This window comes from Centruroides sculpturatus, unplaced genomic scaffold (genome assembly GCF_000671375.1).
Source record: "Centruroides sculpturatus isolate CEXI.00-Female unplaced genomic scaffold, Cexi_2.0 scaffold1034, whole genome shotgun sequence".
NCBI classification, from domain to species: domain Eukaryota; kingdom Metazoa; phylum Arthropoda; class Arachnida; order Scorpiones; family Buthidae; genus Centruroides; species Centruroides sculpturatus.
In genome coordinates this window covers 105,424-130,144 of record NW_019385172.1, presented here as the reverse complement: position 1 = coordinate 130,144, position 24,721 = coordinate 105,424, and the positions used below count along the sequence as shown (strand labels likewise).

Below are 24,721 nucleotides of genomic sequence, written 5' to 3'. Positions count from 1 at the left end.
GGTTAATGTCCAGATACGTGGACCGTCATGGCGGCACTTCCTGTTTCAGCCTCGAAACCAGACGGTTTGCAGACGTGTCACGTGACGCACCGACGCACGTTCTAACCTAACCTAACCTATTCTAATAAATTAGCATAATTATTACCAATTATATTATTAGAATAGGTTAGGTTAGGTTAGAACGTGCGTCCCTACTGTTTCCTTTTCTTTGCTGGAATCAGCGATGAGGCGCCATGACAGCCGCCGCCGTTCGCTCGCGTCGTCACGTGACACGTCGTCTGCAAACCGTCTGGTTTCGAGGCTGAAACAGGAAGTGCCGCCATGACGGTCCACGTATCTGGACATTAACCAAAAAACCTATAGAACATTTTCAAAGTTCATAGTTTATTAAAGTCATTAAATCAAAGCAAATGTTTGTTAGAAAAGTATGCCTTTACTCAGGAAAAATATCTTTTAGCATCTTACCAAGCATCATATCTAATATCAAAGGCTAAAAATCTCATACAATTGGAGAAGAACTTTGTTTTACCTAATGCAGTACAAATTGCAGAAACCATTCATTGAAAAAAGGATGCAGATGAATTGCAGAAAATTCCTCTCTCCAATGATACAGTTACTACAAGGATTTCAGAAATTAGCTGTGATCAGTTTCAGCAACTTATACAAAGAATTAAAGAAAGTCCAAAATTTGCAATTCAGCTGAATGAATCGACAGATATTACAACTTTAGCTCAACTCTTGGTCTATGTTCAATATATCTCCACTTTTAATATATATGAAGATTAACTGTTTTGTTGGCCAATGAACAATCGTACAGGTGAAGATATTTTTTACAAATTAATGATTTTTTCAAGGAAGAAGGAATAACTGTATTGGTGTATGTTCTGAAAGTGCAGCAGTGATGAAGGGGCAGCATTTATTAAATCTATTACAAATGGACATATCATTTTTACCCATTGTATCATTCACCAAGAAGCATTAGTAGCTAAAAAAATACCACCAGATCTGAATGTGGTCTNAGATAGCTGTAATGCGAGTGTTAATAATTATTTAAAAATTTTAAATTTATTTTTAAAACATTTAAATTTATTTTAGAATATTATTGCTTAAATATGCTTAAATGGTTGGAGGAAAGTTACAAGTGTAGATGCAAAAGATCTTGCTGAGGTGGGAAGCAGTAAAAAAACAGAAATGAAACCAGCATCGGGACCAGCTCATAAAAAAAAGAGAACATATAATGAATCATATTTACAATATGGATTAAAATTTTCTGCTGGTACACATGATGAACAACTACCTTTATGCTTATTATGTAATGGTATTTTTATGGCTGAAAGCATAAAGCCTTCAAAATTACTGAGGCATTTCAACATGAAACATCCTGCTTATTCAAAAACACCTATAGAACATTTTCAAAGTTCATAGTTTATTAAAGTCATTAAATCAAAGCAAATGTTTGTTGGAAAAGTATGCCTTTACTCAGGAAAAATATCTTTTAGCATCTTATCAAGCATCATATCTAATAGCAAAGGCTAAAAATCTCATACAATTGGAGAAGAACTTTGTTTTACCTACTGCAGTACAAATTGCAGAAACCATTCATTGAAAAAAGGATGCAGATGAATTGCAGAAAATTCCTCTCTCCAATGATACTACAAGGATTTCAGAAATTAGCTGTGATCAGTTTCAGCAACTTATACAAAGAATTAAAGAAAGTCCAAAATTTGCAATTGAGCTGGATGAATCGACAGATATTACAACTTTAGCTCAACTCTTGGTTGAGCTAAAGTTATTTATTTTAAAGTTATTTATCTATGTTCAATATATCTCCACTTTTAATATATTTGAAGATTAACTGTTTTGTTGGCCAATGAACAATCGTACAACAGGTGAAGATATTTTTTACAAATTAATGATTTTTTTCAAGGAAGAAGGATTAGACTGGAATAATTGTATTGGTGTATGTTCTGACAGTGCAGCAGTGATGAAGGGACAACATGTCGAATTTCTAGCAAAAGTTAAATCTATTACAAATGGACATATCATTTTTACCCATTGTATCATTCACCAAGAAGCATTAGTAGCTAAAAAAATACCACCAGATCTGAATGTGGTCTTAAATGATGCCATACATTTTCATAATATGTTGAGCACTTAATAGTCATTTGTTTGCAAATTTATGTAAGGATATATATGGGAGTGGATTATGAACAACTTTTACTACATACAGAAGTAAGGTGGTTGTCAAAAGGATGGGCCTTAAAATGACTAATACGGTTGAAAGATGAGATAATAATGATATTTTTATCAGAAACAAAGTTCAATTTTTCTAATCTCTTCCACAATGAAACTTGGGTTTGCAAATTGTGTTATTTGTCAGACATATTCAAGAAACTAAATGAACTGAATCAGCCAATTGCAGAGACAACGTTTAGAGACCGACGGCAGTTTACAGATCGGGTAGACCGTTGTTCAGAAAAATTTCATTACAGAGATGGTGTTTTTCACCTGCCACAATGTAGACAGCGATTAGAAACAAGTTATTCGACCTATTTTCTAGACTCACTTGACAGCAGGTTTAGAGGGCTTTTCAATTCAAGTGGTAGCTTTGTTCGTGGAAAAGTTTAGATAAAAACAGATATCGTTCCTTGATAAATGTTGTAAACGGTACGAATCGACAAAATTATTCATTAATTAATTGCTTGGAGCAAAAACAACAAAATTAAATACTTTAAATTTGTTTTAAATGTTCCAATTTGGTATTCAAATGGGTGAAGACTTAAAACTTCAATTAATTTAAATCAGATGCATTTATTTACAATTCGAGTATCATGTTGGTTATATAATGTTAATGCATTTCAGAGTCATTGTACTGTTAAACAAACAAGACAATTTTAATAATTACAGAAATCTGTTTATAGATATAAAAAAATGTAATATTAATAATAAAATATTTAAAATTATTCATTTTGACAGTTACGAAGGGCGACAGTAATAAGATGTCAAAATAATTCCTTAAAAATCTATTCCGAAGACAAATTTCGAATTCGTTATAAATTTTCTAAATATGGATTTGTTCATATTTTAAACTGTATTGGCAACAAAATTAAATATTGAAATGGAAAAATTTTGTCATTAATTGCCGAACAATGGTTTTGATGGCCTTAAGATTTTATTTCTGGAAGCTTTCAGAATATAGCTGGCAACCATTTCTGACGTCACAAACAAATAACCCGATTGGCTGAACAACTCCTAAAACAGGGGAGTAATAGCAAAGTAAGTAAGAGCTAATGTTTTGCCAAAGTTCATTTAGAGAATGGTCAGAAATAGACGATCGTCGTCTTTGCAACGCATTTTAAACCATGGTTCAGCCAGCCAACGTCTGTAGGCCATTCTGTTGATAAACATCGTTTAACATAAACTCTGTATCTGCAATCGGCTGAATATGCCCTTGCAAGGCGGAACACGAACATATTAATTTTGTATGATAAAATTCATGCATTTATGAAGAAGATAAACTTATGGAAATCAAGTATGGAAAATAGCACATTCATAATGGCTAAAGATGACAGGAGAGGTAGTACCTTTAGTTTGGGTTGACCAACAACTGGTCCTCACCACATCTAGGGCACAAGAAGTGATTACAGACTACTTAGTCCGTCAGCCTCTCTCTTGCCAAGACTGCTCATGCGTGGTGAAAAACCACATCTTACTCGAGGTGCCACTGTTAACATAAAACATGACGGATCTAGACTGGACATCGAAAAATGTCCCTGGTCTTGGGAAGCAGCAAGGCCAGTACTCACTATTCGTCAGAAAGGCTTGTGTCCAGGAAGCTGGAAGCAAGATCGCATCGATCAAAACTGGTTCCAGTTCTGTGATGTGGAAGGCAATGGGAAACCACCACATTACCTATTCCTAGTATACAAACATATATACAATCCTCATGATCTCATTTCAACATGTGTCTAGTCTGCCATGCAATCCGACTGGCCACCAGCGCCATTCTAAGTCCAGGTCAGATGGTGAGAAGTATGCTACTGGGTGCATACCAGTGAGTGACCAGGCTATATGCAACAAATCGACTACTGGAAGCCAAAGAATAAACAATACTCCAAAAATCATCACATGGAACATAAACAACATAGGCACGTGGAATGTAAGAACGCTGTATGCCAAAGACAAATTACATAACCTCGTATTAGAAGTCAAAGAACTGAAGATGGACATCCTCGGTGTCAGTGAGACAAAATGGCCCAAAAGTGGTTGGATAAAAAACAATGACACCTATGACTTTTTTTCTCTGGAGGAGATTGACACAAAATCGGAATGCTCATCAGGAAAGACATCACGAAAGCTGTCGATGGAGTAGCAGCAATATCAGATCACATTCTTTTCCTGCGCATAGCATCGTACCCCCATGGCTATAAGCATTATTCAAGTGTACGTACCAACAGAAGCCATCCCAAAAGAAGTCATAAACAAATTCTATGAATAGCTTGAGAAGACACTCAGACTTGCAAAGAGAGGAGATGTCAAAATAATAATAGGAGACTTCAATGCCAAAGTTGGAAACGGCAGAGTAACTGACACAGTAGGCAACTATGCGAAAGAAATGAACGTGGAGATATGCTTCTTGAATTTGCAGAACGCCATGACCTATATATCACAAACATGTGGTTCAAACAACATCCACAAAGACTGTACACATGGAAAAGTCCTCAAGACATAGAAAACAGAATAGTACGAAGTCAAATAGACTTCATCCTGATCAACAAACAATACAGAAACTCAATTCTCAATGTTAAAACAAGGCCTTCAGCCAACTGCTACACTGATCATAATTTACTCCATGCCAGGTGCACCATTCACTTAAAGGAAATTACAAAAAACGTCAAAAAGAAGAAGCTGCATTACAACCTTGACAAGCTGAAAATATGCAAGGTTAGGCAACATTTCAGTGAAGTGGTTACAAAAAAAATTCAAGATAAAGACATACCCTCTATAGAGAAACACTGGGAAAACATAAAAAGTGCAATTAAGAATGCTGCCTATAGCCTACTTAACAAAAAGGAAAAAAAGTGGATATGAAAAAAAAATGTTGTTTTTAGTGTATTGTGTCAGCCTGCCTAATTGCTGTCTAATGTCATTTATTTGTGTTTCTATTCTTCTCTGCCAGGCAGGCTTGTGATAGAATTGTGTTTTGTGTATGTCTGTCTGTGATTGTATTTTCAGTCCATGGTGTGTTACTACTGTGACTGCCCCAGCATAAACTAATGTATGAATGTCTGAAAGTGTAGAAATTGAATGAATGTAGTTTGGTAGTAAGTGAGTGTTTACATAATTTAGTGTTTTTCCTACTATCTTTGACGTGTTGATTTTCGGTATTCGTGGTCTTTGTGTGGGATCTGTGCCTGTATATTAAGTGAGTGTTTCCTGAAATATAAGTGAGAGTGTATTAACTAAATCTATATCTACGTTATCAGTGATGGATGAGGAAGTGTCTGTAGTATCATTAATGGTAGTTGTTGTATGTGTACTATTATCAATGCTTGTTGCTGGATTATCCTGACAGGTTATGTGATCTTCATTAATGTTACATGTTTCTGTCTGTTGATGTATTTGATCAGCAACCTGTTGTTTGATAAGTTCAAGTGTTGTTTGTGGGATAAGATTGTTGTGTATAATTGTTCTCTTCTGATCAACAACCCTTTGTTCGGTGACAGTGAGGTGAGGATATTGTTGTGTGAATATGGTGTAGTTGTTGTCTGCATGCTGTCATGTTTGTTTCGAGTCTTGTGATGGTGTAGTAAGTACGGATGATAAACTCATTCATTTCTGATGTCCATTTCATCCGTTGGCGTGGTTTTCCAGCCTTTGTGGTCTGTGGATGCATTGCCACAGAAACACCAAGGCTAAGTTGATTCCTCACATCTGTTGAGGGCATTGCAGTAGCTTGGGCTGGCGCTGCTTTCGCCACCAGTAACCAAGGGAGACTGGAGCCTATTTTTCGAACGTGAGCCTCTGCCTAACTCATGAATGAAGACCTTTTTAACCCAGGTGACATCCGAGCCGGTATCACAGTTAGACCTGGTTACTACAATGATAAAAATCTCCACAGATTGTGGGTGTGGTCACTCTTAGCTTCATTTCTCCCCATAGACCTTACTGGCATAGGTGTCCCTACCAGGAGCTTGTGCTCCAGCCTGCACTGCTCTATGGTTCAGTAAAATTACTGGGCTCTCCCACCACGACCAGGTGGTGACCACGGGAGAGTGATTATTATTATTATTATTTGATAAATGAAACATAAACGAAGCAATTTGGTAAAATATATATTTTTATCCTTCAGCAGACAACTTGTTCAAAAAATATGTTTACTTACATGATAATTTATTTGAACCTTATTTTATGATTTATTTAATGTGTTAGTTTTTATATTCCATTTATTTTTACTTTCCATTACCTGTTGTTTTTTATTGTAACTTTTATTGTATTTGTTATCTTTGTTTTTATCTCAGGTATTCTTGTTTAGGGAAGTAATTACTTTGAATTCAAGAATAAATAAAATAAATAAATATGATAGATAGATAAATTCGTGGATCGGAAATCTAACTGAATACTAAAATTCAGTTTTGTTCATTCAATTACTGTTTAGAAAATGTTAGACAAATTAATTTTACTATTGTCTTTTAAGTCACAAGTTATTAAATATTTTATACAAATGTCATTTTAATTGATACAAAATTAATTTCTCATTGTAGAGTTTAGAAAATAAAGAAAATGAAACAAAATTATACCAACGTCACCTCCAACTTAAATTTTCTTAAGAAAAGAGCAGAAAGTAATGTCGCACCAAAACAAAATAAATCCAACAACTAGAGTTGCGTAACTTTCCCGGCTATTATGAACTTTTGCTAAGAACAAAAATCTTTATATTATTAAGCAAAAAATAAAATTGTGTGTGGTGTCATCTGTTATCAGATTTTGTTATAAAACTTTTTATATTTTTAATTACTATACAATGGCAAAAAGCTTTATTTTGAGGTAGTGGTGAGGTTTATAAAATAGTATAAATGTTAGTAATGAATAAAATTTTCAAGTTCCATGCCTCTGGAGATAAATGACCCTTCTATCTATCTCCCCACTCTCTTGACCTTTTACCACCAAAATTTAATAGCATCCATGCCCATCATATGCAAGCCATCATGCCAAATTTCGTGTCTTAATCTTTACCCCATCCTGAGATATTAAGCAAAATAGACGCTAACACACACACAGAATTTTTTGCCTTTTTTAGATTCAGGAGGTCTCAAAATGTGAAGATTTGCAAAAAAACTCGGAGAGTCAAATTTGACACATTGCAATACAGTACTTTCCTTGTTACGTATGCATAACTGCTGGGAAAGTAAAACATGTCACAGTGAAGTTAGGGCTATTGTCTTAACATGTTCACAATTTGTTTTTTCCCATAAAATATGTTATTGTATTGTATAGATCAAATAAGAAAATTTATTTTCATTTCCAGCAACCATTATGGAATTATATACGACGAGGCAAAACGAATCACTGGAATGTATCTGCGAACACAAGTAACGAGAAACTACTATAAATACGTCACTGGGAAACCAAGCAATAAAATATAATCTGAGAAATGTTTCTCAGACTTTCGGACAGTAAGAAATGACATACAATACGGTTACCACAAAATTTTGCAGGCAGAGGATATAAAATTACATAATTGGCACAGGTCAAATCGCATCGACTGGCAGTAAACAATGTTAAACATGCATAATTTTATGTTTACCAATAAAAGTTTACTCTATAATGACAAAAAAGTGAATGAGTTTCACTTGGCCGTTAAATTCCTCAGAAACAACATGGACGGACAATGACTACTAGAAATTTATGGCTTTCGAAGATACAAATTTCAACAAAAGTGTTTAATATCATTAATTAAAGCATGGATCGAACATAAAGACGAACAAAGAAGAACCAAACGGGAGGCAAACCAGTTCTTTTGTGGTTTCAGAAAAAATCTTTGTAGCGAGTTTCACATTCTCCAAAAACTGCGCACGACTTTAGAAGAAGAGAAACCAGACTGAAAGGTTGTAGTTCCAATTTAAAATGGGCAGGTAACCCGCACTCTGTTTCAAATCGCCTTTTAAACACAGACTACACAAAATTACATTAGGTTATTGAAGCTGTTTAACCGACATGGGCCGAAAGATTCCGAGTCTATTCTATCAATTATGCCATGGGACAACGAAATGTATATGGGAATGAAAGTGGCCGTTCTCTGCACATTGAAACTCTCCTTAGCCGATCCCCAACTGGCTGCAAGATGGGAGTCCGCCGGCGCGGCCAAACATGGTGCCAAAGATACAGGGCCATGCTGTAGATTTTCTCAGTGCGATTCAAGTCTTCAAAATGCCACCCCTTAAATGTTTTTCTTTAAAATACCTTCGGTTGTGATTTAAAAAAACTGCACAAATTGTACAATTATTATTTTTATTTTGAAAATAAAAATTTCTTTAAAATAATGATATCAAGTATCAACTACAAGAATCTACTACAGTTTTACCCTTCTAACTTTAACTTTAGCAAATTCGTTAATTAGGGAATCGTAATCTAGAGTGGCAGCCAATGTAGATTCAATAGAAATTAATGATAGATTTCTAAGTTTTGTTTGGCTTATTGAACTTCTTGAGTAGTGTTTTATCAATCTTAATTTGGAAAAATTTCTTTCCCCACTAGCTACAGAGATAGGAAGTGTTAATAATAAAATTCTCAGGGCTACAACAATGTTCGGATACAAAATAATTAAATAAAAATTCTTTTTGAATACTAAAGATTTTATTCTATTAAAATTCAATAATGATTTTAATCAATTTTTTGCATTTTTGACTGCGTTTTAGTAGAATACACCTTGAGAATGCACACTAAGAAGGAATTTTTGGAAATTATCCCTGCAGGAGAGAGGGACAAGGTTAAAGATTATCTTAAAGAACTCTGCTTTACTGTACTATTTTAGATGCAGTTTTTTGCGTTTTTGCAGAAAATCAAACATATTTTCAGATTATGTAAAAATTCTCTAATTAATCTCGGAAGAGGGAGACCTAATTCTTGCATCCGGTGAAAACGGGTAAAATCAGTATAATCTAAAAATCTTAATCTTCGCTATCGTTATTTTTTGCCCGTGCAATGCCAGGCTCATCTGCTAGTAAAGAGGTAACAAATATCTGTCAAATTGACAGCTAGCAGCCTACAATACAATGACATGTTAAGGAAAGACATATGCCTTTCCTTAACTTGTCATTGTATTGTCTCCACTTCAACGTATATAAATTTAGTAAAAATAGAGCAAAAAATAACAAATGCAAAAGTAGCAAATGTATTTCCTAAGCAACTCTATCACATACAGAATTTAAAAGTACTCCAATATTACCTAAATAACTCTCTATCACACACAAGCACATGTTCTGCACCTGATATATACCCAGTTCATGCAAATGCTATTTTTTAATTCGAGTTCTTATTGTAACATAATCCTTTTCAATGATAATAAGTAACTAAAATAGCTGTAAAAAATAATAATTCTCTTACTTGATCTACTTTTTAAACACAAAAAACTTAATTATAAAAAATGCAAAAATATTATACTGATACAGATATATATCTGATTCACTGATTTAAACACAGCACAGCCACTCGCTACTTATAGAGACAAACTAACGTTAAAACCAAATTTTGTCAATAATTTAAGGTCAAAGCAGAACTACAACACGTTACACATGCAATTGTCTTTTATGATAATTGCTGCCTCAGCTTTTAGGAGAATTGCACGGTATATTACAAACAAATACAATAGCTTTGCACTGTCTTGTCAAAAGCCTTTTGACTGCTGCTCTCCAACAATGCATTTGCACTAGTGATGTAACGAATATTCGGTTACTATTCGGCCTATTTTTCACTATTCGGCCGAGTACCGAATACCTAAAAACAGGAGTAATAAATAACAAAAACACAGCAAATTAATCATTTTGGTATTTAGGTTTAATGTTATCGAGTTAGTGCTGTTTGTTTATATTTATTTATAACTTGTAACATGCACAAAATAAAAAAGAAAATAATATTAGCCACATGTATTCACAATTTATAATTACAAAGATCAGCACACGTACACGTCTATCATTGGAGAATCCTTGCACATTTGAGGGTCTGACCCTGCCTATCCTTCTTTTTAAGCGCTCGCCTTTGCTCCTCCCTTTCTCTTTCCTCTATCGCTCTAATCCATGTATGCCTGTGCATACATCATAATACGCACTCACGATACTTTCGATTCGTCACTTTTTGTCCTAGAGTTCCCATTTTACAATTACGTGACTCAGCCTGGTGATAACGGAGAAAAGAGACAGATAGGACGTTGATATAAGTCACAGTTATGATTNACAATTTATAATTACAAAGATCAGCACACGTAAACGTCTATCGTTGGAGAATCCTCGCACATCTGAGGGTCTAACCCTGCCTATCCTTCTTTTTAAGCGCTCGTCTTTGCTCCTCCCTTTCTCTTTCCTCTATCGCTCTAATCCACGTATGCCTGTGCATACGTCATAATACGCGGTCACGATTCTTTCGATTCGTCACTTTTCCGTCCTAGAGTTCCCATTTTACAATTATGTAACTCAGCCTGGTGATAATGGAGAAAAGAGGCAGATAGGACGTTGATATAAGTCACAGTTATGATTTCATAGATTCGAGACAGCTTGATAGCCCGAACAGCCCCAGGCTTTCACCCGTACACTTAGCGTGCACGGGCGTACATTACAAGCATTTAGCTTTCTGAAGTCTATGACAACAATTGTTTGGCATTGACGGCCGCGAATTTTGTGCCAATAAGCTGCCTCGACTTGTTCGATTATGTTATCGACCCAATTTCATATTTATTTTCACATTTTCACTTTGCGGTCCTTCTCTGTTCTTTTTCCGTTATTTACACGTGTAGGTCATTTCGTTGTTATCCACATATCATCATTTATCACATACTTCCATGACACTCTTGTCTGTCTGCTACAACTGCCAAGAATTAACGCAATTGGCAAAGCGTAGTGACAGCGTGCCAATAGAGAGCAGGATCCTTGCCATAATGCGGTTTGCGCGCCAATTTTCGTATGTGCGTTAATCGAGCCGAATAGTTTGGCCGAATATTCGGCTATTCGGTATTCAGCCTGAGGCTGAATATACTATTCGTTACAACACTAATTTGCACCATAAACTGAAACCAAAGGGTACCGAAAGCACTTAAGCAGAGGCGTGCAATAAATCATTAATAGTATACATCAATATTGAAATAACATAGATCAATATAGAAAAGCGTTGTGTAAAAATTTTTAATTATTGAATGGTTCAAATAATATTTTGATTTCGCTGCTTATGCCGCCCCCTAACGGTGCCGCCTGATGCAGCTGCATCACTGCATCATAGCACGGCACGGCCCTGCAAAGATACGTAAGGCTATGTCCTACATGGCAGTGTCCAGCAACCGCAGGTGTGAATGCACTTCAAAGCAGAGCGGACAAACTGATTCAAGCAAATGTGTGCGTCTGGAGTAACCGCGTTTAGCATGCAGTGATCACCACATGACACTTCTACACGTGCATGCAGGAAGCAGCTTTGTTGCACGCTTTGTTGATGCACCAAGCAAGTTTGATTGCCACTTCCACTGCTCGAGCTTCCAAAGAAGAAAATGGCTGACTTTGTAGATAAATAAAAACAGAATGATAAATAAACTGTGTATATATGTTGTATGTACTTTAATTAATAATCTTTTACATNGGTGTCTGCTACAACTGCCAAGAATTAATGCGATTGGCAAAACATAGTGACAGCGGGCCAATAGAGAGCAGGATCCTTGCCATAATGCGGTTTGCGCGCCAATTTTCATACGTGCGTTAATCGAGCCGAATAGTTTGGCCGAATATTCGGCTATTCGGTATTTGGCCTGAGGCCGAATATACTATTCGTTACAACACTAATTTGCATCATAAACCGAAACCAAAGGGTACCAAAAGCACTTAAGCAGAGGCGTGCAATAAATCATTAATAGTATACATCAATATTGAAATAACATAGATCAATATAGGAAAGCATTGTGTAAAAATTTTTAATTACTGAATGGTTCAAATAATATTTTGATTTTGCTGCTTATGCCGCCTGATGCGGCCGCATCACTGCATCATAGCATGGCACGGCCCTGCAAAGATACGTAAGGCTACATCCTACATGGCAGTGTCTAGCAACCGCAGGTGTGAATGCACTTCAAAGCAGAGCGGACAAACTGATTCAAGCAAATGTGCGCGTCTGGAGTAACTGCGTTTAGCATGCAGCGATCATCAGATGACACTTCTACACGCGCATGCAGGAAGCAGCTTTGTTGCACGCTTTGTTGATGCACCAAGCAAGTTTGATTGCTGCTTCCACTGCTCGAGCTTCCAAAGAAGAAAATGGCCGACTATGTAGATAAATAATAACAGAATGATAAATAAACTGTGTATATATGTTGTATGTACTTTAATTAATAATCTTTTACATAATTTAATAATTTCTGATTTTGTATAAATAAATGTAACGTTTCAAAAATAAAACTTTTTTTAACTTATTATTCTATAAAGTTTCTTTATATTTGTTGTGTATCTAAGTAGCGATAACATATACCTTTCAACGAAATTATTACAAAAGTTGCTTCTAGCCCTTGATATAATTATATTAATTAAATTATCTACAACCGTGAGGCAGATGATAGCCCTCACTATTATCTGCCTCACGGTTGTGGATAATTTAATTAATATAAATATACGTTTCAAATTTACTGTTTTAACGCTTGTCATATTTTCCATAGTAGCGTTCGACGAAGTCTTCTCTCCGCCATCTTGTAAACAACACGCGTCCACTCTGGACAGAAGTCGTCGCGAGTTGGAAGCGCGTACAAAGATTCTTTGCGCCCGCGGTCGCTGGATGCTGCCATGTAGGACGTCTAAGAAAGTGCACCGCGCACTTCGCGTTTCTTTTTCCGCAACACTCCGTACCCGTATTAACAATCTACCCGGCAAAGCGACTTTCGCTTCCGCGATCGTCTCCCACACCCGAAAACCGACATTATTCCCTAGGCCGATTCTTTCGGTCGAGCACCGAAAGAGTCGGCCCAGTACCGAGGCGGGCGGAACCCAAAATGCAATTTACCGTCGATAAACGGATGGGCGGGAGCGGAACTCGAAAACCCGGCCGTAAACTTCGATCGAAATGGACAAAAAAAAAAAACAACCGGAAATTTCCATTACGCAAATTACGCCCGGACTCGACGGATTTCGTCGTTAAGGACGCCACCGGAAGACGGAGTAAAACTTTCTTCCGCACTTCCGTTTCCATTCCTCGATCGACGTCGATACTTTGCGGGCGGTTAGGTTTATTTATTTACGGCAAGGCGACACGTAGGCCGTTGCCGCGGGGAGTGCCTCTCGGGAAGTCTTTTACGAGAAACCAGACCCTGTTCGGACGTTACAAACGTCGACGAAACCCAGCCGGGCGCCCGCCACCGGCGAAAGGAAAAACCGTTCCGTCCCTAAATTACCCGTTTCCGGTTCGTTTTTAGAAAAAGGCGCATCCGGAAGAACGGAAAACGATTTACTAAAAGATTAATTAGTTTACTTGGTTGTTTAAAAGGCGGTTTATAAATCGACCCGCCGTTTCCGGAACTCTTACTTTTCATACGGCAATACAGTAGTATTATTATTTGGCGGCAAACGTGCAGAGAGCCAAAGTCCGGCGGAAAAAGACGGGTAACCGACGTAGGACGGGGAAAAAACAGGGATAGAATTAACACCGTCGGCGAAAGCGGTGCCAGTTATCGGAAAATTGGTAAAAAGTTAAATTGGAATTTTCCTAGCGTTGTTTGTCTTACGAAAGAGAAAATGGAAAGCGGCGCAGCGGGAACGAGACGGACAATTGACCGCGTCGGTCGGATTTATCGATCGGAAAAAGGCCCCCGGCCGGGATGGGCTAAATGGCAAACCGTCCCACTTCGGCATTTTATTTATCACTTCGTTTACGCCGTACCCTTTTGTTCCCAAACTGCCATTTCCATACAGCGTCCGTATTTGCCCGGGTTTTTAATAGTTTTTACAGTAGGCCGCCAGTCCAATCTACCGAAAACAATTAAAAATTATCCACTTATAATTTTCATCGCGTTTCCATCGTACCGGGTCGGAAAAAGAAACTGAGGCCCAAATATTTATTTCCTCCTCCGTCATTTCTTCCCCCGTCCGTTCGCCGGTAGATCCGTTTCGTGCGAATTATAAAACGTCGTGCCACCGAGTACGTCGGGACAGCTTTCGTCTCCGTTCTAAATTTACGGGTATTTGTAGCGCCCGAGCGCGAGTAAAAAACACCCATGTCGTTGGTTCACCCTAAAATACGCTGCCGAATTTCCTTCTTTCGCCGATTTAAATACAGTCGAATTCTTTCGGTAATTTCGTCGTTTACGTTTCCCGACGGCAGAACCAAGACGCGACGCGGGCCTTTCCGCTGCACGGTCCATTACCGGTTCCGGCCGGAACCGCGTTTACCGCGCACCCGCAAAACTTCCGTAGGTAAGCAGTTTACGTCTGCCGCCAGGCGGAGCCACCATCCGACACCCGGACAGGGAGACTGGCCCGAACGCCTCCGGCCGGAATGAATTCCGTCCGCGGCGGCGGGCCGATCGATTTGCGTCCGTCGGTTGGGCGTCCCCGACGTGGCGCAACGCCCGAACGCGGCGGCGGGGGATGGACGGAAAAAGCGGAGGAGAAGGCGTCCGAAGGAAACGGCCGGTTTTCCGCCCGTCGACGGACGAGAGGAGAGCGGAAGCGCAGAAGACGGGAGAAACGACCAAAAACCCTGTCCCGCCAAGGACGCCTCCTGGCGGAAAAAGCGGGGAGGCGCGGTGCCCGGGTCCCGCGGCCGGCCTTTGCGTTAATTAATGCGGCGTTTTCGGGCGGACGACCGTCGATTTTCGGGGTGGCCGCCGAGCGAGAAAGAAGGCGGGTAGCGAGGATTTACCTGGAAGCGAGTCCGCCGAGAGCTCTCCAGTTCCAGACGGCGAACGGATTCCAGTCGACGATCTTGTTCATGATCTACGGGTTGCCGTTCCCGTCCGAATTCCTACCGACGACGTAATCGACCGCTTTTCGTCCGACATTTCTCCCGCTTCGGCGTCCGCCGTCCGCCATTTTGTTACTTCGATTGCGTCGGTCGGAGACAGATGGCGCGGCGGCGCCCGACGTTTTCCTTTTCGTCGGTCGTCCGACGCGGCGCGGCCACCGACCGGGCGTCGTCTTTCTCGCCGACGGGAGAACACCCGTTGGATTTCGTAGCACTAGAAACCCAGGGACGGCGCACTCTTCCCTTTTCCTGTCGAGTGTGCGACCTTCTTCGTTCTCGATTCGGTCGCGCCCCGGAAGCCCTTAAGACGACGCCGAAATCCCTCTTTCTATTCTCCCGACTGCAAAATTTCTAGGAAAATCGAAACTTTGGAGGCCAAAGCGGCGGCCGGTCGAGCGCGGTCTTCCGGGTTTTCTTCGCGCGCCTAAAGGCCGGTTTCCGGCATGTCGTCGCCTCTTCCTTCCGAAACCCAACTCGTCGACGGCCACGCGCCCGGGCGGTAAGTTACTACCGTTCGACGTCACAATAAGGATGGGCGCGGTCATCCGCCGGAAAGAGTAGGATCGACTGCCGAATTCCGATAATAAAGCCGTACGGAAGCAACAAATTAGTCTACCGAGTTAAATGCCACGGAGTCGAGGCCGAAGCGGGCCTCGATTCCATCGCGCGTTTGCGGCGGCGGCGAAAAAATGTAGAATTGTACTCGGTCGAGAGTGACGTAGTTTGCGGCTGCAAATGCCACCGATAGAAATGACAATACGGAACAACGTTGGCGTTCTCTACAGCAGTGTTTCTTAACAGGGGGACCGCGTCCCCCTGGGAGTCCATAAGAAGTTTACCGGGGGCCGCCAAATTATACAAAATTTTCTTCAGAATATAATAAAAAGAAAATTAATGTATAACCGAATATCGTATTGAAAAGTGAAATAAGAAAGATAAAGTTTTCGTATTTACAAGTTAGTTTTTTTTATATTTATTTCTTTCTTCCTATATACAACTTTGTTAGTACAGAAGAAATATAAATGCAAATATGCTACTTACACCGCAGTATGTACTGATTTTATTCGAAAGTAATTCTAAGAAACTATTAATGGTTGGAATTTTTAAAATAATTAGGAAAAATAGTAAGCTTTGAAAATTTAAGTGTTTTTGCAAAAGATATGCAAAATCTTTACAAGTTGTCGGTGTTTTAGTTTTAGTTTAGTTTTAGCATCGACTTTGGATAGAATAATAGTACATTTCTTTCTTACATTGTGTGTTTAGTTTTATTTATTTATAATTAACCCATAAAAATGAGCAAAAAACAGAAAGGAACATTAGAAAATTTTTTAATATAGGTAATCGCGGATCAGGACCTTCAAAAAAGAAAATACTAGTGAAAATTCCGATGATGATACAGTGAAAAATGCAACGGAAAAAACCACAAGTCCTAAAACTGAAGGTATAAAATTAAGTAACATTAAAATTAGAAAATACGACCGTGATTATATCAAATGTGGGTTCGTAAGCGTTGAAGTTCAAGAAATTTCATATGCGGTGTAGTTCTCTCCGATGAAGCAATGAAACCAAATAAATTATTGAAAAAATGGGGGTCACAAAAAAATTATGAAATATTTGGTGGGCCGCGAGTATAAAAAGGTTAAGAACCACTGCTCTATAGTACTATAAACAAAATGGCGGACCGAAGTAAAGAAAGTTTACGTTTTGTGGCGGCCAAATTACTTAATGCCGCCAACTTCCAGACCGTAACGTTAACTAAAATCGTTTTTAAAAATCTCTTTATGCTAGAACTTTAAAATTTATTTTCGATAAAGTTCGTTCCGTCACGTTTTGACAGAGAAATAACTTAAAAAATAAAAAAACCATCCGGCAATGACTCGAGCAACTTTCCCGGCAAAAAACTTTAAGCTCTGGAGGCGCCATCCGTTATAAGATTTTATTTTAAAGCCTTTTTATATTATTAATTATCATAAAATGGCAAAAGATGAATTTCATAAAAATTGTAAATGCTAATAACCAGTAAAATCTTCGTCTAAGTCTGACGGCACCGGAGTTACCACGCACCCCCATATCCCTACTCCTTCATCTTTCAGCACCAAAATTTCAGAAATTTTCGTCAGAAAGCGCGGGAGTTATCCAGCTCGGAAGTGGGCCAACAAAATCGTTCAATCACACACAAACATCTATAAACGCAAAATCTCCAAATTCTTTGGCATTTTTTGCTCGACGTTTCGAGGTCTTGCGATCCAAAAACTTAAAAGTCTCGGGGGGGGGTTATTTTTCCATCGATTGACGTATTTTTCCCTCTGCTATATAAAACAACCGGGAAAGTAATACTGACAATACACCAGAAAGTAATTGGACACCTGTGATAGAACAGAAAAACGACGTTTATTCATCGTCAATAGTTGGTGGAACCTCCACGTGCGAATATTACAGCTGTGACCATTCGAGGCATACTCTCCGCCGATCCTTGTATGATGACCGGTCGTATTTTCTTCCATTCGGCTTGGAGAAGACATGTGGGTTCATTAATTAACCGGTTTCGGGCGGTGGGGCCACCCCTTCAGTCGACACTCCAACTCGTCCGGAGGTGCTCGATAGGGTTCAGGTCCGGGCTCTGAGCAGGCCAATCCATTGGATTAATCCCATTGTCATTATGCCAAGCAATGCTGGTCATCGCAACATGACAGCTGGCGTTATCGTCCTGGAAGTAACATGGATTCAACCCGTACAACCACCACAACGTAAGAAACACGTGGTTATCCAAAATAGCGCAGTAGGCATCGGCGTTGAGCCTACTCCCTCATACACACAAATCTAGGCTGTCCCTGCTCCGCCAAATGCACTACAAGGTATGATAGAGACTATGTCTGAATCATAGGAAGCGATCGGACACCCCGCAACAACTAGGTGTCTTGGACTCTTTTATGTCGAGCCTAGGGGAGGCCAGGCCTGATCACCCTGATGGTAGGCGTTGAGCCTACCATCGATTCCGACCAAGGGTCCTAGGTCATACCAGGAAAAACACCCCTACACCGTAAGTCTACCTCCGCGGAACTTCACTGTTGGCACAACACATTCCCGCAGGGGGCGTTTTCTAGGCAGACGCCGAACCCGGACCCTATCATCCGAACGGAAGAGGGTGAACCTGAATTCGTCGATTCAGAGAACCTGTTTCCACTCTTCTACGGTCCATTGCCGACGTTCTTTGCACCAAGCTAGCCGAGCAGCGCTGTTTATTCTGGTGATGAAAGGCTTCTGGGCGGCAGCACGTCCATCATAACCGAGCAGATGGGCTTTCTTACAATGGTATTCATCGAAACAACAGTCCCAGTTGCCATTTGAAAATCCCCACGTATGTGGTCCATCGGTTGGATGCCGTTCTTTCGAATTTCTCTGGACAGCACCCGTTGGTCTCTAACTCCCAGTTGTCGGAATAAGCCTGCCTAGTTGGGGCTTCCACTTTCGAATCACGTAGCCCACTGTCGATTTTGGGTACTTCAGCTCACTGGATATGTCACGTATGGATCGGCCATTTCTGTGATAACCAACGATTATACCTTTCTCGAAATCAGACAGCTCCGAAATGCGTGGCATGTTGCAATGCGGTCGATGCCGAATTTCTTCCCCACCTGATATTTATCCGCGATGGCTATGAGGCGTATTAGGACAGTGCATGTTGCTGTTTGTAGGGGCATCCAATTATTTTCTGGCAGGTAGTGTATTTGTAATAGTGATTTTGCGCCGGTCATTTCTACATTCTTTACGGCTCGCTCGGTACAGTTACGGCGTTTTTCGTATCCCCGGGATTAACGGTCGTTTCCCCATCGACGTCCTCCGCCATTTTCCGGATCTGTCCACGCTGGTTACATTCCCTTATTCTCGTCAGACGTGAGTGGTAATTTTTCTCGGGAGCGCGATTGTTTTCGCGGTGACACAATCTACTAGCGTAGCGAGGGAGGCAAGGGGTTCTAGCATGCCCCGGGCGCCAAATGGTCTCCAAGACAAACAAGAATTTGTTTCTGGGGGAGGGGTGTCAATAAAGTGTCGTGCCCCTGGCGCCAGTTATGTTCGCTATGCCACTGACACAGTCACCGCCAGAAAGGACGATTGTCCCCGGCCACCGTCTCTTTCCCGCACCCGGTAGTTTAAAACAGACGACGAGTCGAATGGCGGCAGCATTTATTCCGCTCTTCGTAAATTTACTTTCCTGGCGTTACACGGAAGAAAAGAATTTAAATTTGCAGTCTCCGAACTGCGACGGCTGGAAGGGTAAGGTGACTGGGCGTAGTCCGGTGGAAAACGGTTACGCGAGATCTCGAAACGACGAGAATTTTACTTTTGCCGAATTGGCCAAAGTTGGCGACGGAGTTCGAGTGTCGAACCGAAAGAAAGACGGTCTGGTAGACAGATCCCGCCTGGGCACCTCTATGAGAAACGGATTCCTACAAACCGATATTTATTCCCGGAGGATGTATTTGGCGTCCAAACGAAAGTAGCCCACCAGTGGCCAAGTGGTCTTCATTCCCTGAACACTGGAAATTCGGTCGTGGGTTCGCCCCTCGCTCGGACGGGCTAGCCACGTGAAGTTTTCCGGGTTTTCTACACGTCTAAACGCCTAAATAGGGGCCAGTTTCAATTAAAAAGACCTCCCGGAAGGCATCCCCTAGGCAGATCGCCGAAATGTTGCGTTTCCATAACTTAACTAACTTAACCAAACGAAAGTTTTTCGCTCCGCTGTGGCCAGGGGAAAAGTGCGGATAGCGGATGCAATGTAAAACATTTCCACCGGATGAAACAGCGCTTCAAGAAGTACCCACACGTCCGGGCCGACCGAGTGTAATTTGTAATTACGGCCGAAATATCCGACTCGTACTACGTTCACCCGTCTGTATTGAGCGACTTTAAAATGACGTATAATACATTTGCCTTTTGAGCCCGTTCGTCGTCGGTCGAAAATGGCAGAATTTTTCGGGAGCGATACGTCGGACCGGTCTCATTCCACCAGGACCCGGCAGAATCCGTAACGGGCTTCCCAAAAAAACGTCTTAGTGACCGCCAGGCGGAAAAAGTTAGAAAACCGATCTCTCATCACCCGGGATTTCGTCCTTTTTAACTCCTTTTAACCACTGGCGAAAAATTCCGCGTATTTTCCACCGGTTGGATTGGATCCCAAATCCTCCCGGCGGTAGGCCGCCATCTAACCTTTCGGCCATCCACCACCCGGGAAGATCCGGCTTTAGATAAATATCAAAATTCTAAAATAAAAATACCACCCGGAAACTAATTTTAGAATTGTGGACGGGACTAAATAACTAAATATGTGTTGTTACAGAGTTCTAAGCGCAAACTCGGAAAGGTAATTTGCATTTAAAACGGAAAAAGAGAAAATGAAAAGAAGGGTACTCACTGATATTCCTTGACGTGGTCTTCGAGAATGCCGCTATCTTCGGTCAGATAGGAACACTTGAGACAGGCCAATTTTCCGTGTAGTCTCCAGACGTGGGTGGACAGACGTTCGGCCCTGGCGGCTTTGTAATCGCACAGAGAACAGGCGAAAGGCTTTATGTGCGTGTTGAGATGCCTTCTGAGACACCAGCTGTCCACGCCTCTCCACGGACAGTACAGACACACGAAAGATTTGAAATCCTTTTTTCTGTTCGTTTTCTGATCGGGGAGGACTCGAACGGGAACGGAGGAAGAGGCGGGGGTCTGATAGCCATTCTGAACCCGCGTCTGTCTCCAGTGATTAGGTACCAGACTTCTGCTGCGCGAGGGATGCCTTCGAATTAGCGAAACGTTATAGGGATAATTTTTGTGAATGCGGAAAAAGTGCTTCTTGACGTGGTCGGCCCTGTTAAACATCTTGAAACAGACGTAACAGTGAAAAGGTTTGTCTTCCCGATGAATATTCTCGTGTCTGGCGTACAGATCGCGTCGATCGGTAGCGTAGGGACATTTGGGGCAGGCGTACCGTTTGTCGGCGCCGTCGGCGGTTTCCTTGTCGGCACATTCGGTTTCGTTTTTGAGGGTCTGCAAGATCTTCAGAATCTCTTCCAACAGGGGCTCTCCTTTCCACAGCGTGGTGGGCACGTTTCGGACTCCGTGATGCTTGGACAGATGCATTCGCACGCACCGCGACCAGGCGCTGCTGTAGGGACAGCGCGGACACTGGAAAACCTTGGCGTTGGCGTGGGTTCCCAGGTAATGCTCGGCGATCCTGGACATGAACCCTACCGTTCCGCATACCACGCACCGAAACATCTTGGTCTCGGGATTGTACGAGGCCACCGGAGAGTTGTCCCAACTGAGACGTCCGCTGCCGAAAATCCATTCTTGCTTGGGGCCGGGTCGCTGTCGATGCGAGGAACACTCCACTCGGGGATTGCAGCAGATGCACTTGTCGTAGTGGCCGTTGGACACGTGTCTGGCCGGACGCTGCGGCCCGGTCGACTCTTCGGTGGTTTCTTTTTCCACCTCCGGACGGCCGTCGCTCATCTCTTCATCGAAATTTCGCAAGTTTTCGCCTGAAAGACAAGAAAGAAACGTTAAAAAACCCGACCGCTTTAGGTCTCGAAATGTCAGAAGGTCGTCACGTGTTAATCGTTCTGGGCCTTTCTTACGAAATGTTACGCGGCCATCGATTTTCCCAGTAGGCCTACGTTTATTCGCGTCTGCAGTCGAGGACGCCGACCCGCGTACTTCCGCCCGCCTATAATCCACCACCGTAAAATGCTAACGCCGACGGCCTAACCGGCGTAAGTGGCCGACGACAATTTTCGAAACTAACAAATCTAGTCTGGCAGTGTAGGGCGGTTAAAAGCGCCCGTCCGATGAAAACCCATTCCACTAATATTTGCGGGCGGACCCAGATGCTGGGTCCGCGTGCTAAGCTAAGAGGAATAATAGAATACAATTTTATTTCTTTATTTCGGGACGGCGAAATACGTTACGTTGAAACCAGCGAGGAAATTAGTCAAATAGTACGAAGGGGGATTTAATAACTTTTCCAGTTCTTTTTTTTCCCAGGAAAACACTCGTTTATCTGCGCTTCTCCACTTAAATTTCCGAAGGACAAAACTATCAATAATTATACACCTACATCCTCTTCCGACAATAATTCTCGGGGGCCGTCCTCAGTGCCGCAAAGACATGCTCGATCCCCATACTTCGTCCTTTCCCTTTCGCCATCCACGCCGTTTGGCCTAAGTGCGAAAGCGAAACTCGATTCCGTCCCACCGATTTGCAAAACGCCGCGGTGACGGACGGACATACAAATCGCGTGAAAAGCTAACAAAAATTAAGGCGCAACTTACGATAAAAACTGAAAATCGATGGGAATCGTCTCCGCGCCGCCGAAACGTCCGGGAACGTCGGGAATTAGTGGCGGTTGGCAATGGGGCGCCTCCCGAAGTCCTTCTACGAGAAACCGGGCCCAGTTATAACCGAAAAGAATATTCGGTCCAACGGGAAATCCCCTACCGTTTTCTATCTCGGTGGCAATTACCGATGGCTCCTACATTCTACAGAAGGCCCCAGACCAGGAACAAAAAGGCCAGCCCCCTTTTTTATGTTTCCACCGTTTGTAAACTTAGAAAAATGTGCCCAAGTTTATTTTAATCGTATAATACACGGCAAAAGGAACCCCACCGGATTCGTCGCCCGCACTGGTCCCGTACGACGAAGTAACGATTCTCCGGATTCGTCGGTCGACTGCCGATTTAACCGGAAGGCGGGTGTTGGATATTGGTGGAGAAATTTGGCAACTTCCGGTTATTAAGCGTTGCCAGTCGGACCCAAGCACAAAAACCGCACCACTCCGACGGGGAGAAAGAAGAGGGAAGCTTCGGGCACAGGCATGGGGGCTTACNCTAACGCCACCCGAAGAAGTGGGCGCTACTGGCCCCGGAGGGCGGCGAATAAACGTAGGGGAGCAACCAGATCCGGATGGTGCAGGTTCCATCCGGATCTGGTCGCTCCCCTACGTTTACTCGCCGTCTTAACGGAAGAAAGGGACCGTGGGTTCGGAGACCCGAACCCACGGTCCCTTTCTTCCGTTAAGACGTGGACATTTATGGCCGAGCATTGCGTTCAGTGTTTCTGGATACGGAAAACAATGAACGGCAATGACACCGGGTGCCAGGTCGATAGAAAAAGTTTTTTAAGGAATTTTTAAATTAATTCACGTATATTTAATATGACTATCTTCTGGTAATACGCTTCGATTGCCACCGTCTATTTGAGGACGATAAAAACAAAATCGGAGACGATAAAAATTCCTTATTTAATAATAATATATTTTATAAATTATCAAAATGCATTTCGGCTTTACAAATTTAAGCCCTTTTTGATTAAGAAGTTTATAGTAAGAGGTCTAAAGAATACCGGAACTCCCGATAGATAAAAATACCTTACGTGAAAAAAAATCTATAATATTGATAGATATTTCTTAAGATTATCCTCCTTTCCGATCTTATGACCGAACACTGGCAAGCGATAGTATATTACAATATTAAATATATGTAAATTAGTTTAAAATGTTTAGCAGTCACTCCGTAAATATAAGGCAACTTTATTGTTCGTCTTATTTATTCTATTTTTGTAAGAAATATTTCCCAGCTTTTCTCGCGCCGGGATAAACGGGTCAGGTAGCGTCAGGTATAAGTTTGTGGAACCCGGAGCGATGGACGAAAAGGTGGCAGTGGCCGGTCCGACGGCTAAAGGGGACCCATTTCCCGGTCCCATGCATTTATAAACAAACGTCGATTTACCGTTCCAAAATCGAAATTAATAAACGTGACTTGCTCTGTAACGAAGTGATTGCGCCAACCGCAGTTAGCGTAAAGTCGTATACCGTCGGACTCTCGTCACTTCCAAGACGCATTTACACTTCGGACCAGATCGAACCGCGGTAAAACGAAATGGTGTGGTTTCTGTCCGACGGACGGAATGCAAATCTTTAGATAAATGCCGGGACTTGGCCGATAATTAAACTATTGTCTAGGTTGTTGCCCAGCGCACTATCGACTGGATAAATTGCTTAATGTAATATGATTGCTGTTTATCCAATTTCTATATATAACGTCCCTTTAATCCAAAAACTTGTTTGGTAGACGGTTTCACAGCATTTCTGGTTAGAAAATTACGACTTTATTTCAAAACAACTCATATTATACATCAGATTATACAAATGCATTTCGGGTTGGTGTAAGTTTACAACTCCTCTTCAGTGTTGTTTGAAAAAACATTATACAAGGATAATTAACATTATACAAGGATAAGGACAAAGGATAATCCCTAATTACGACACGACATTACTCAAATATCGCGAAAAGAAAGATTTTTTTACACAAAAAATAAACACTTACATATCATATAAGGACACAAACTAAAAATTCTATTTCTATCAATACATTTGTATCTTCCATAGATATACATAACAATCGACTATATTATATAAAAAATATAAATTATGGGATTGTTATGTATATCTATGGAAGATACAAATGTATTGATAGAA

The 24,721-nt window shown here is 41.2% G+C and overlaps 1 protein-coding gene across 3 annotated transcripts in view; it reads right to left on the bottom strand.

The window, feature by feature from the left end:
- Positions 1 to 24,721, bottom strand: part of LOC111635724 (zinc finger protein 585A-like) — a 46,560-nt gene that overhangs the window by 15,352 nt on the left and 6,487 nt on the right. For 2 of the 3 annotated variants that reach the window (XM_023380784.1, XM_023380783.1), the window contains exon 2: positions 20,612 to 21,728. In XM_023380784.1, coding sequence (XP_023236552.1) covers positions 20,612 to 21,699 — 1,088 coding nt within the window. In that variant the 5' untranslated portion in view covers positions 21,700 to 21,728. Of the gene's footprint in view, positions 1 to 20,611; positions 21,729 to 22,517; positions 23,035 to 24,721 lie in introns of those variants that run through there. The other variant, XM_023380785.1, reaches the window with a different exon arrangement.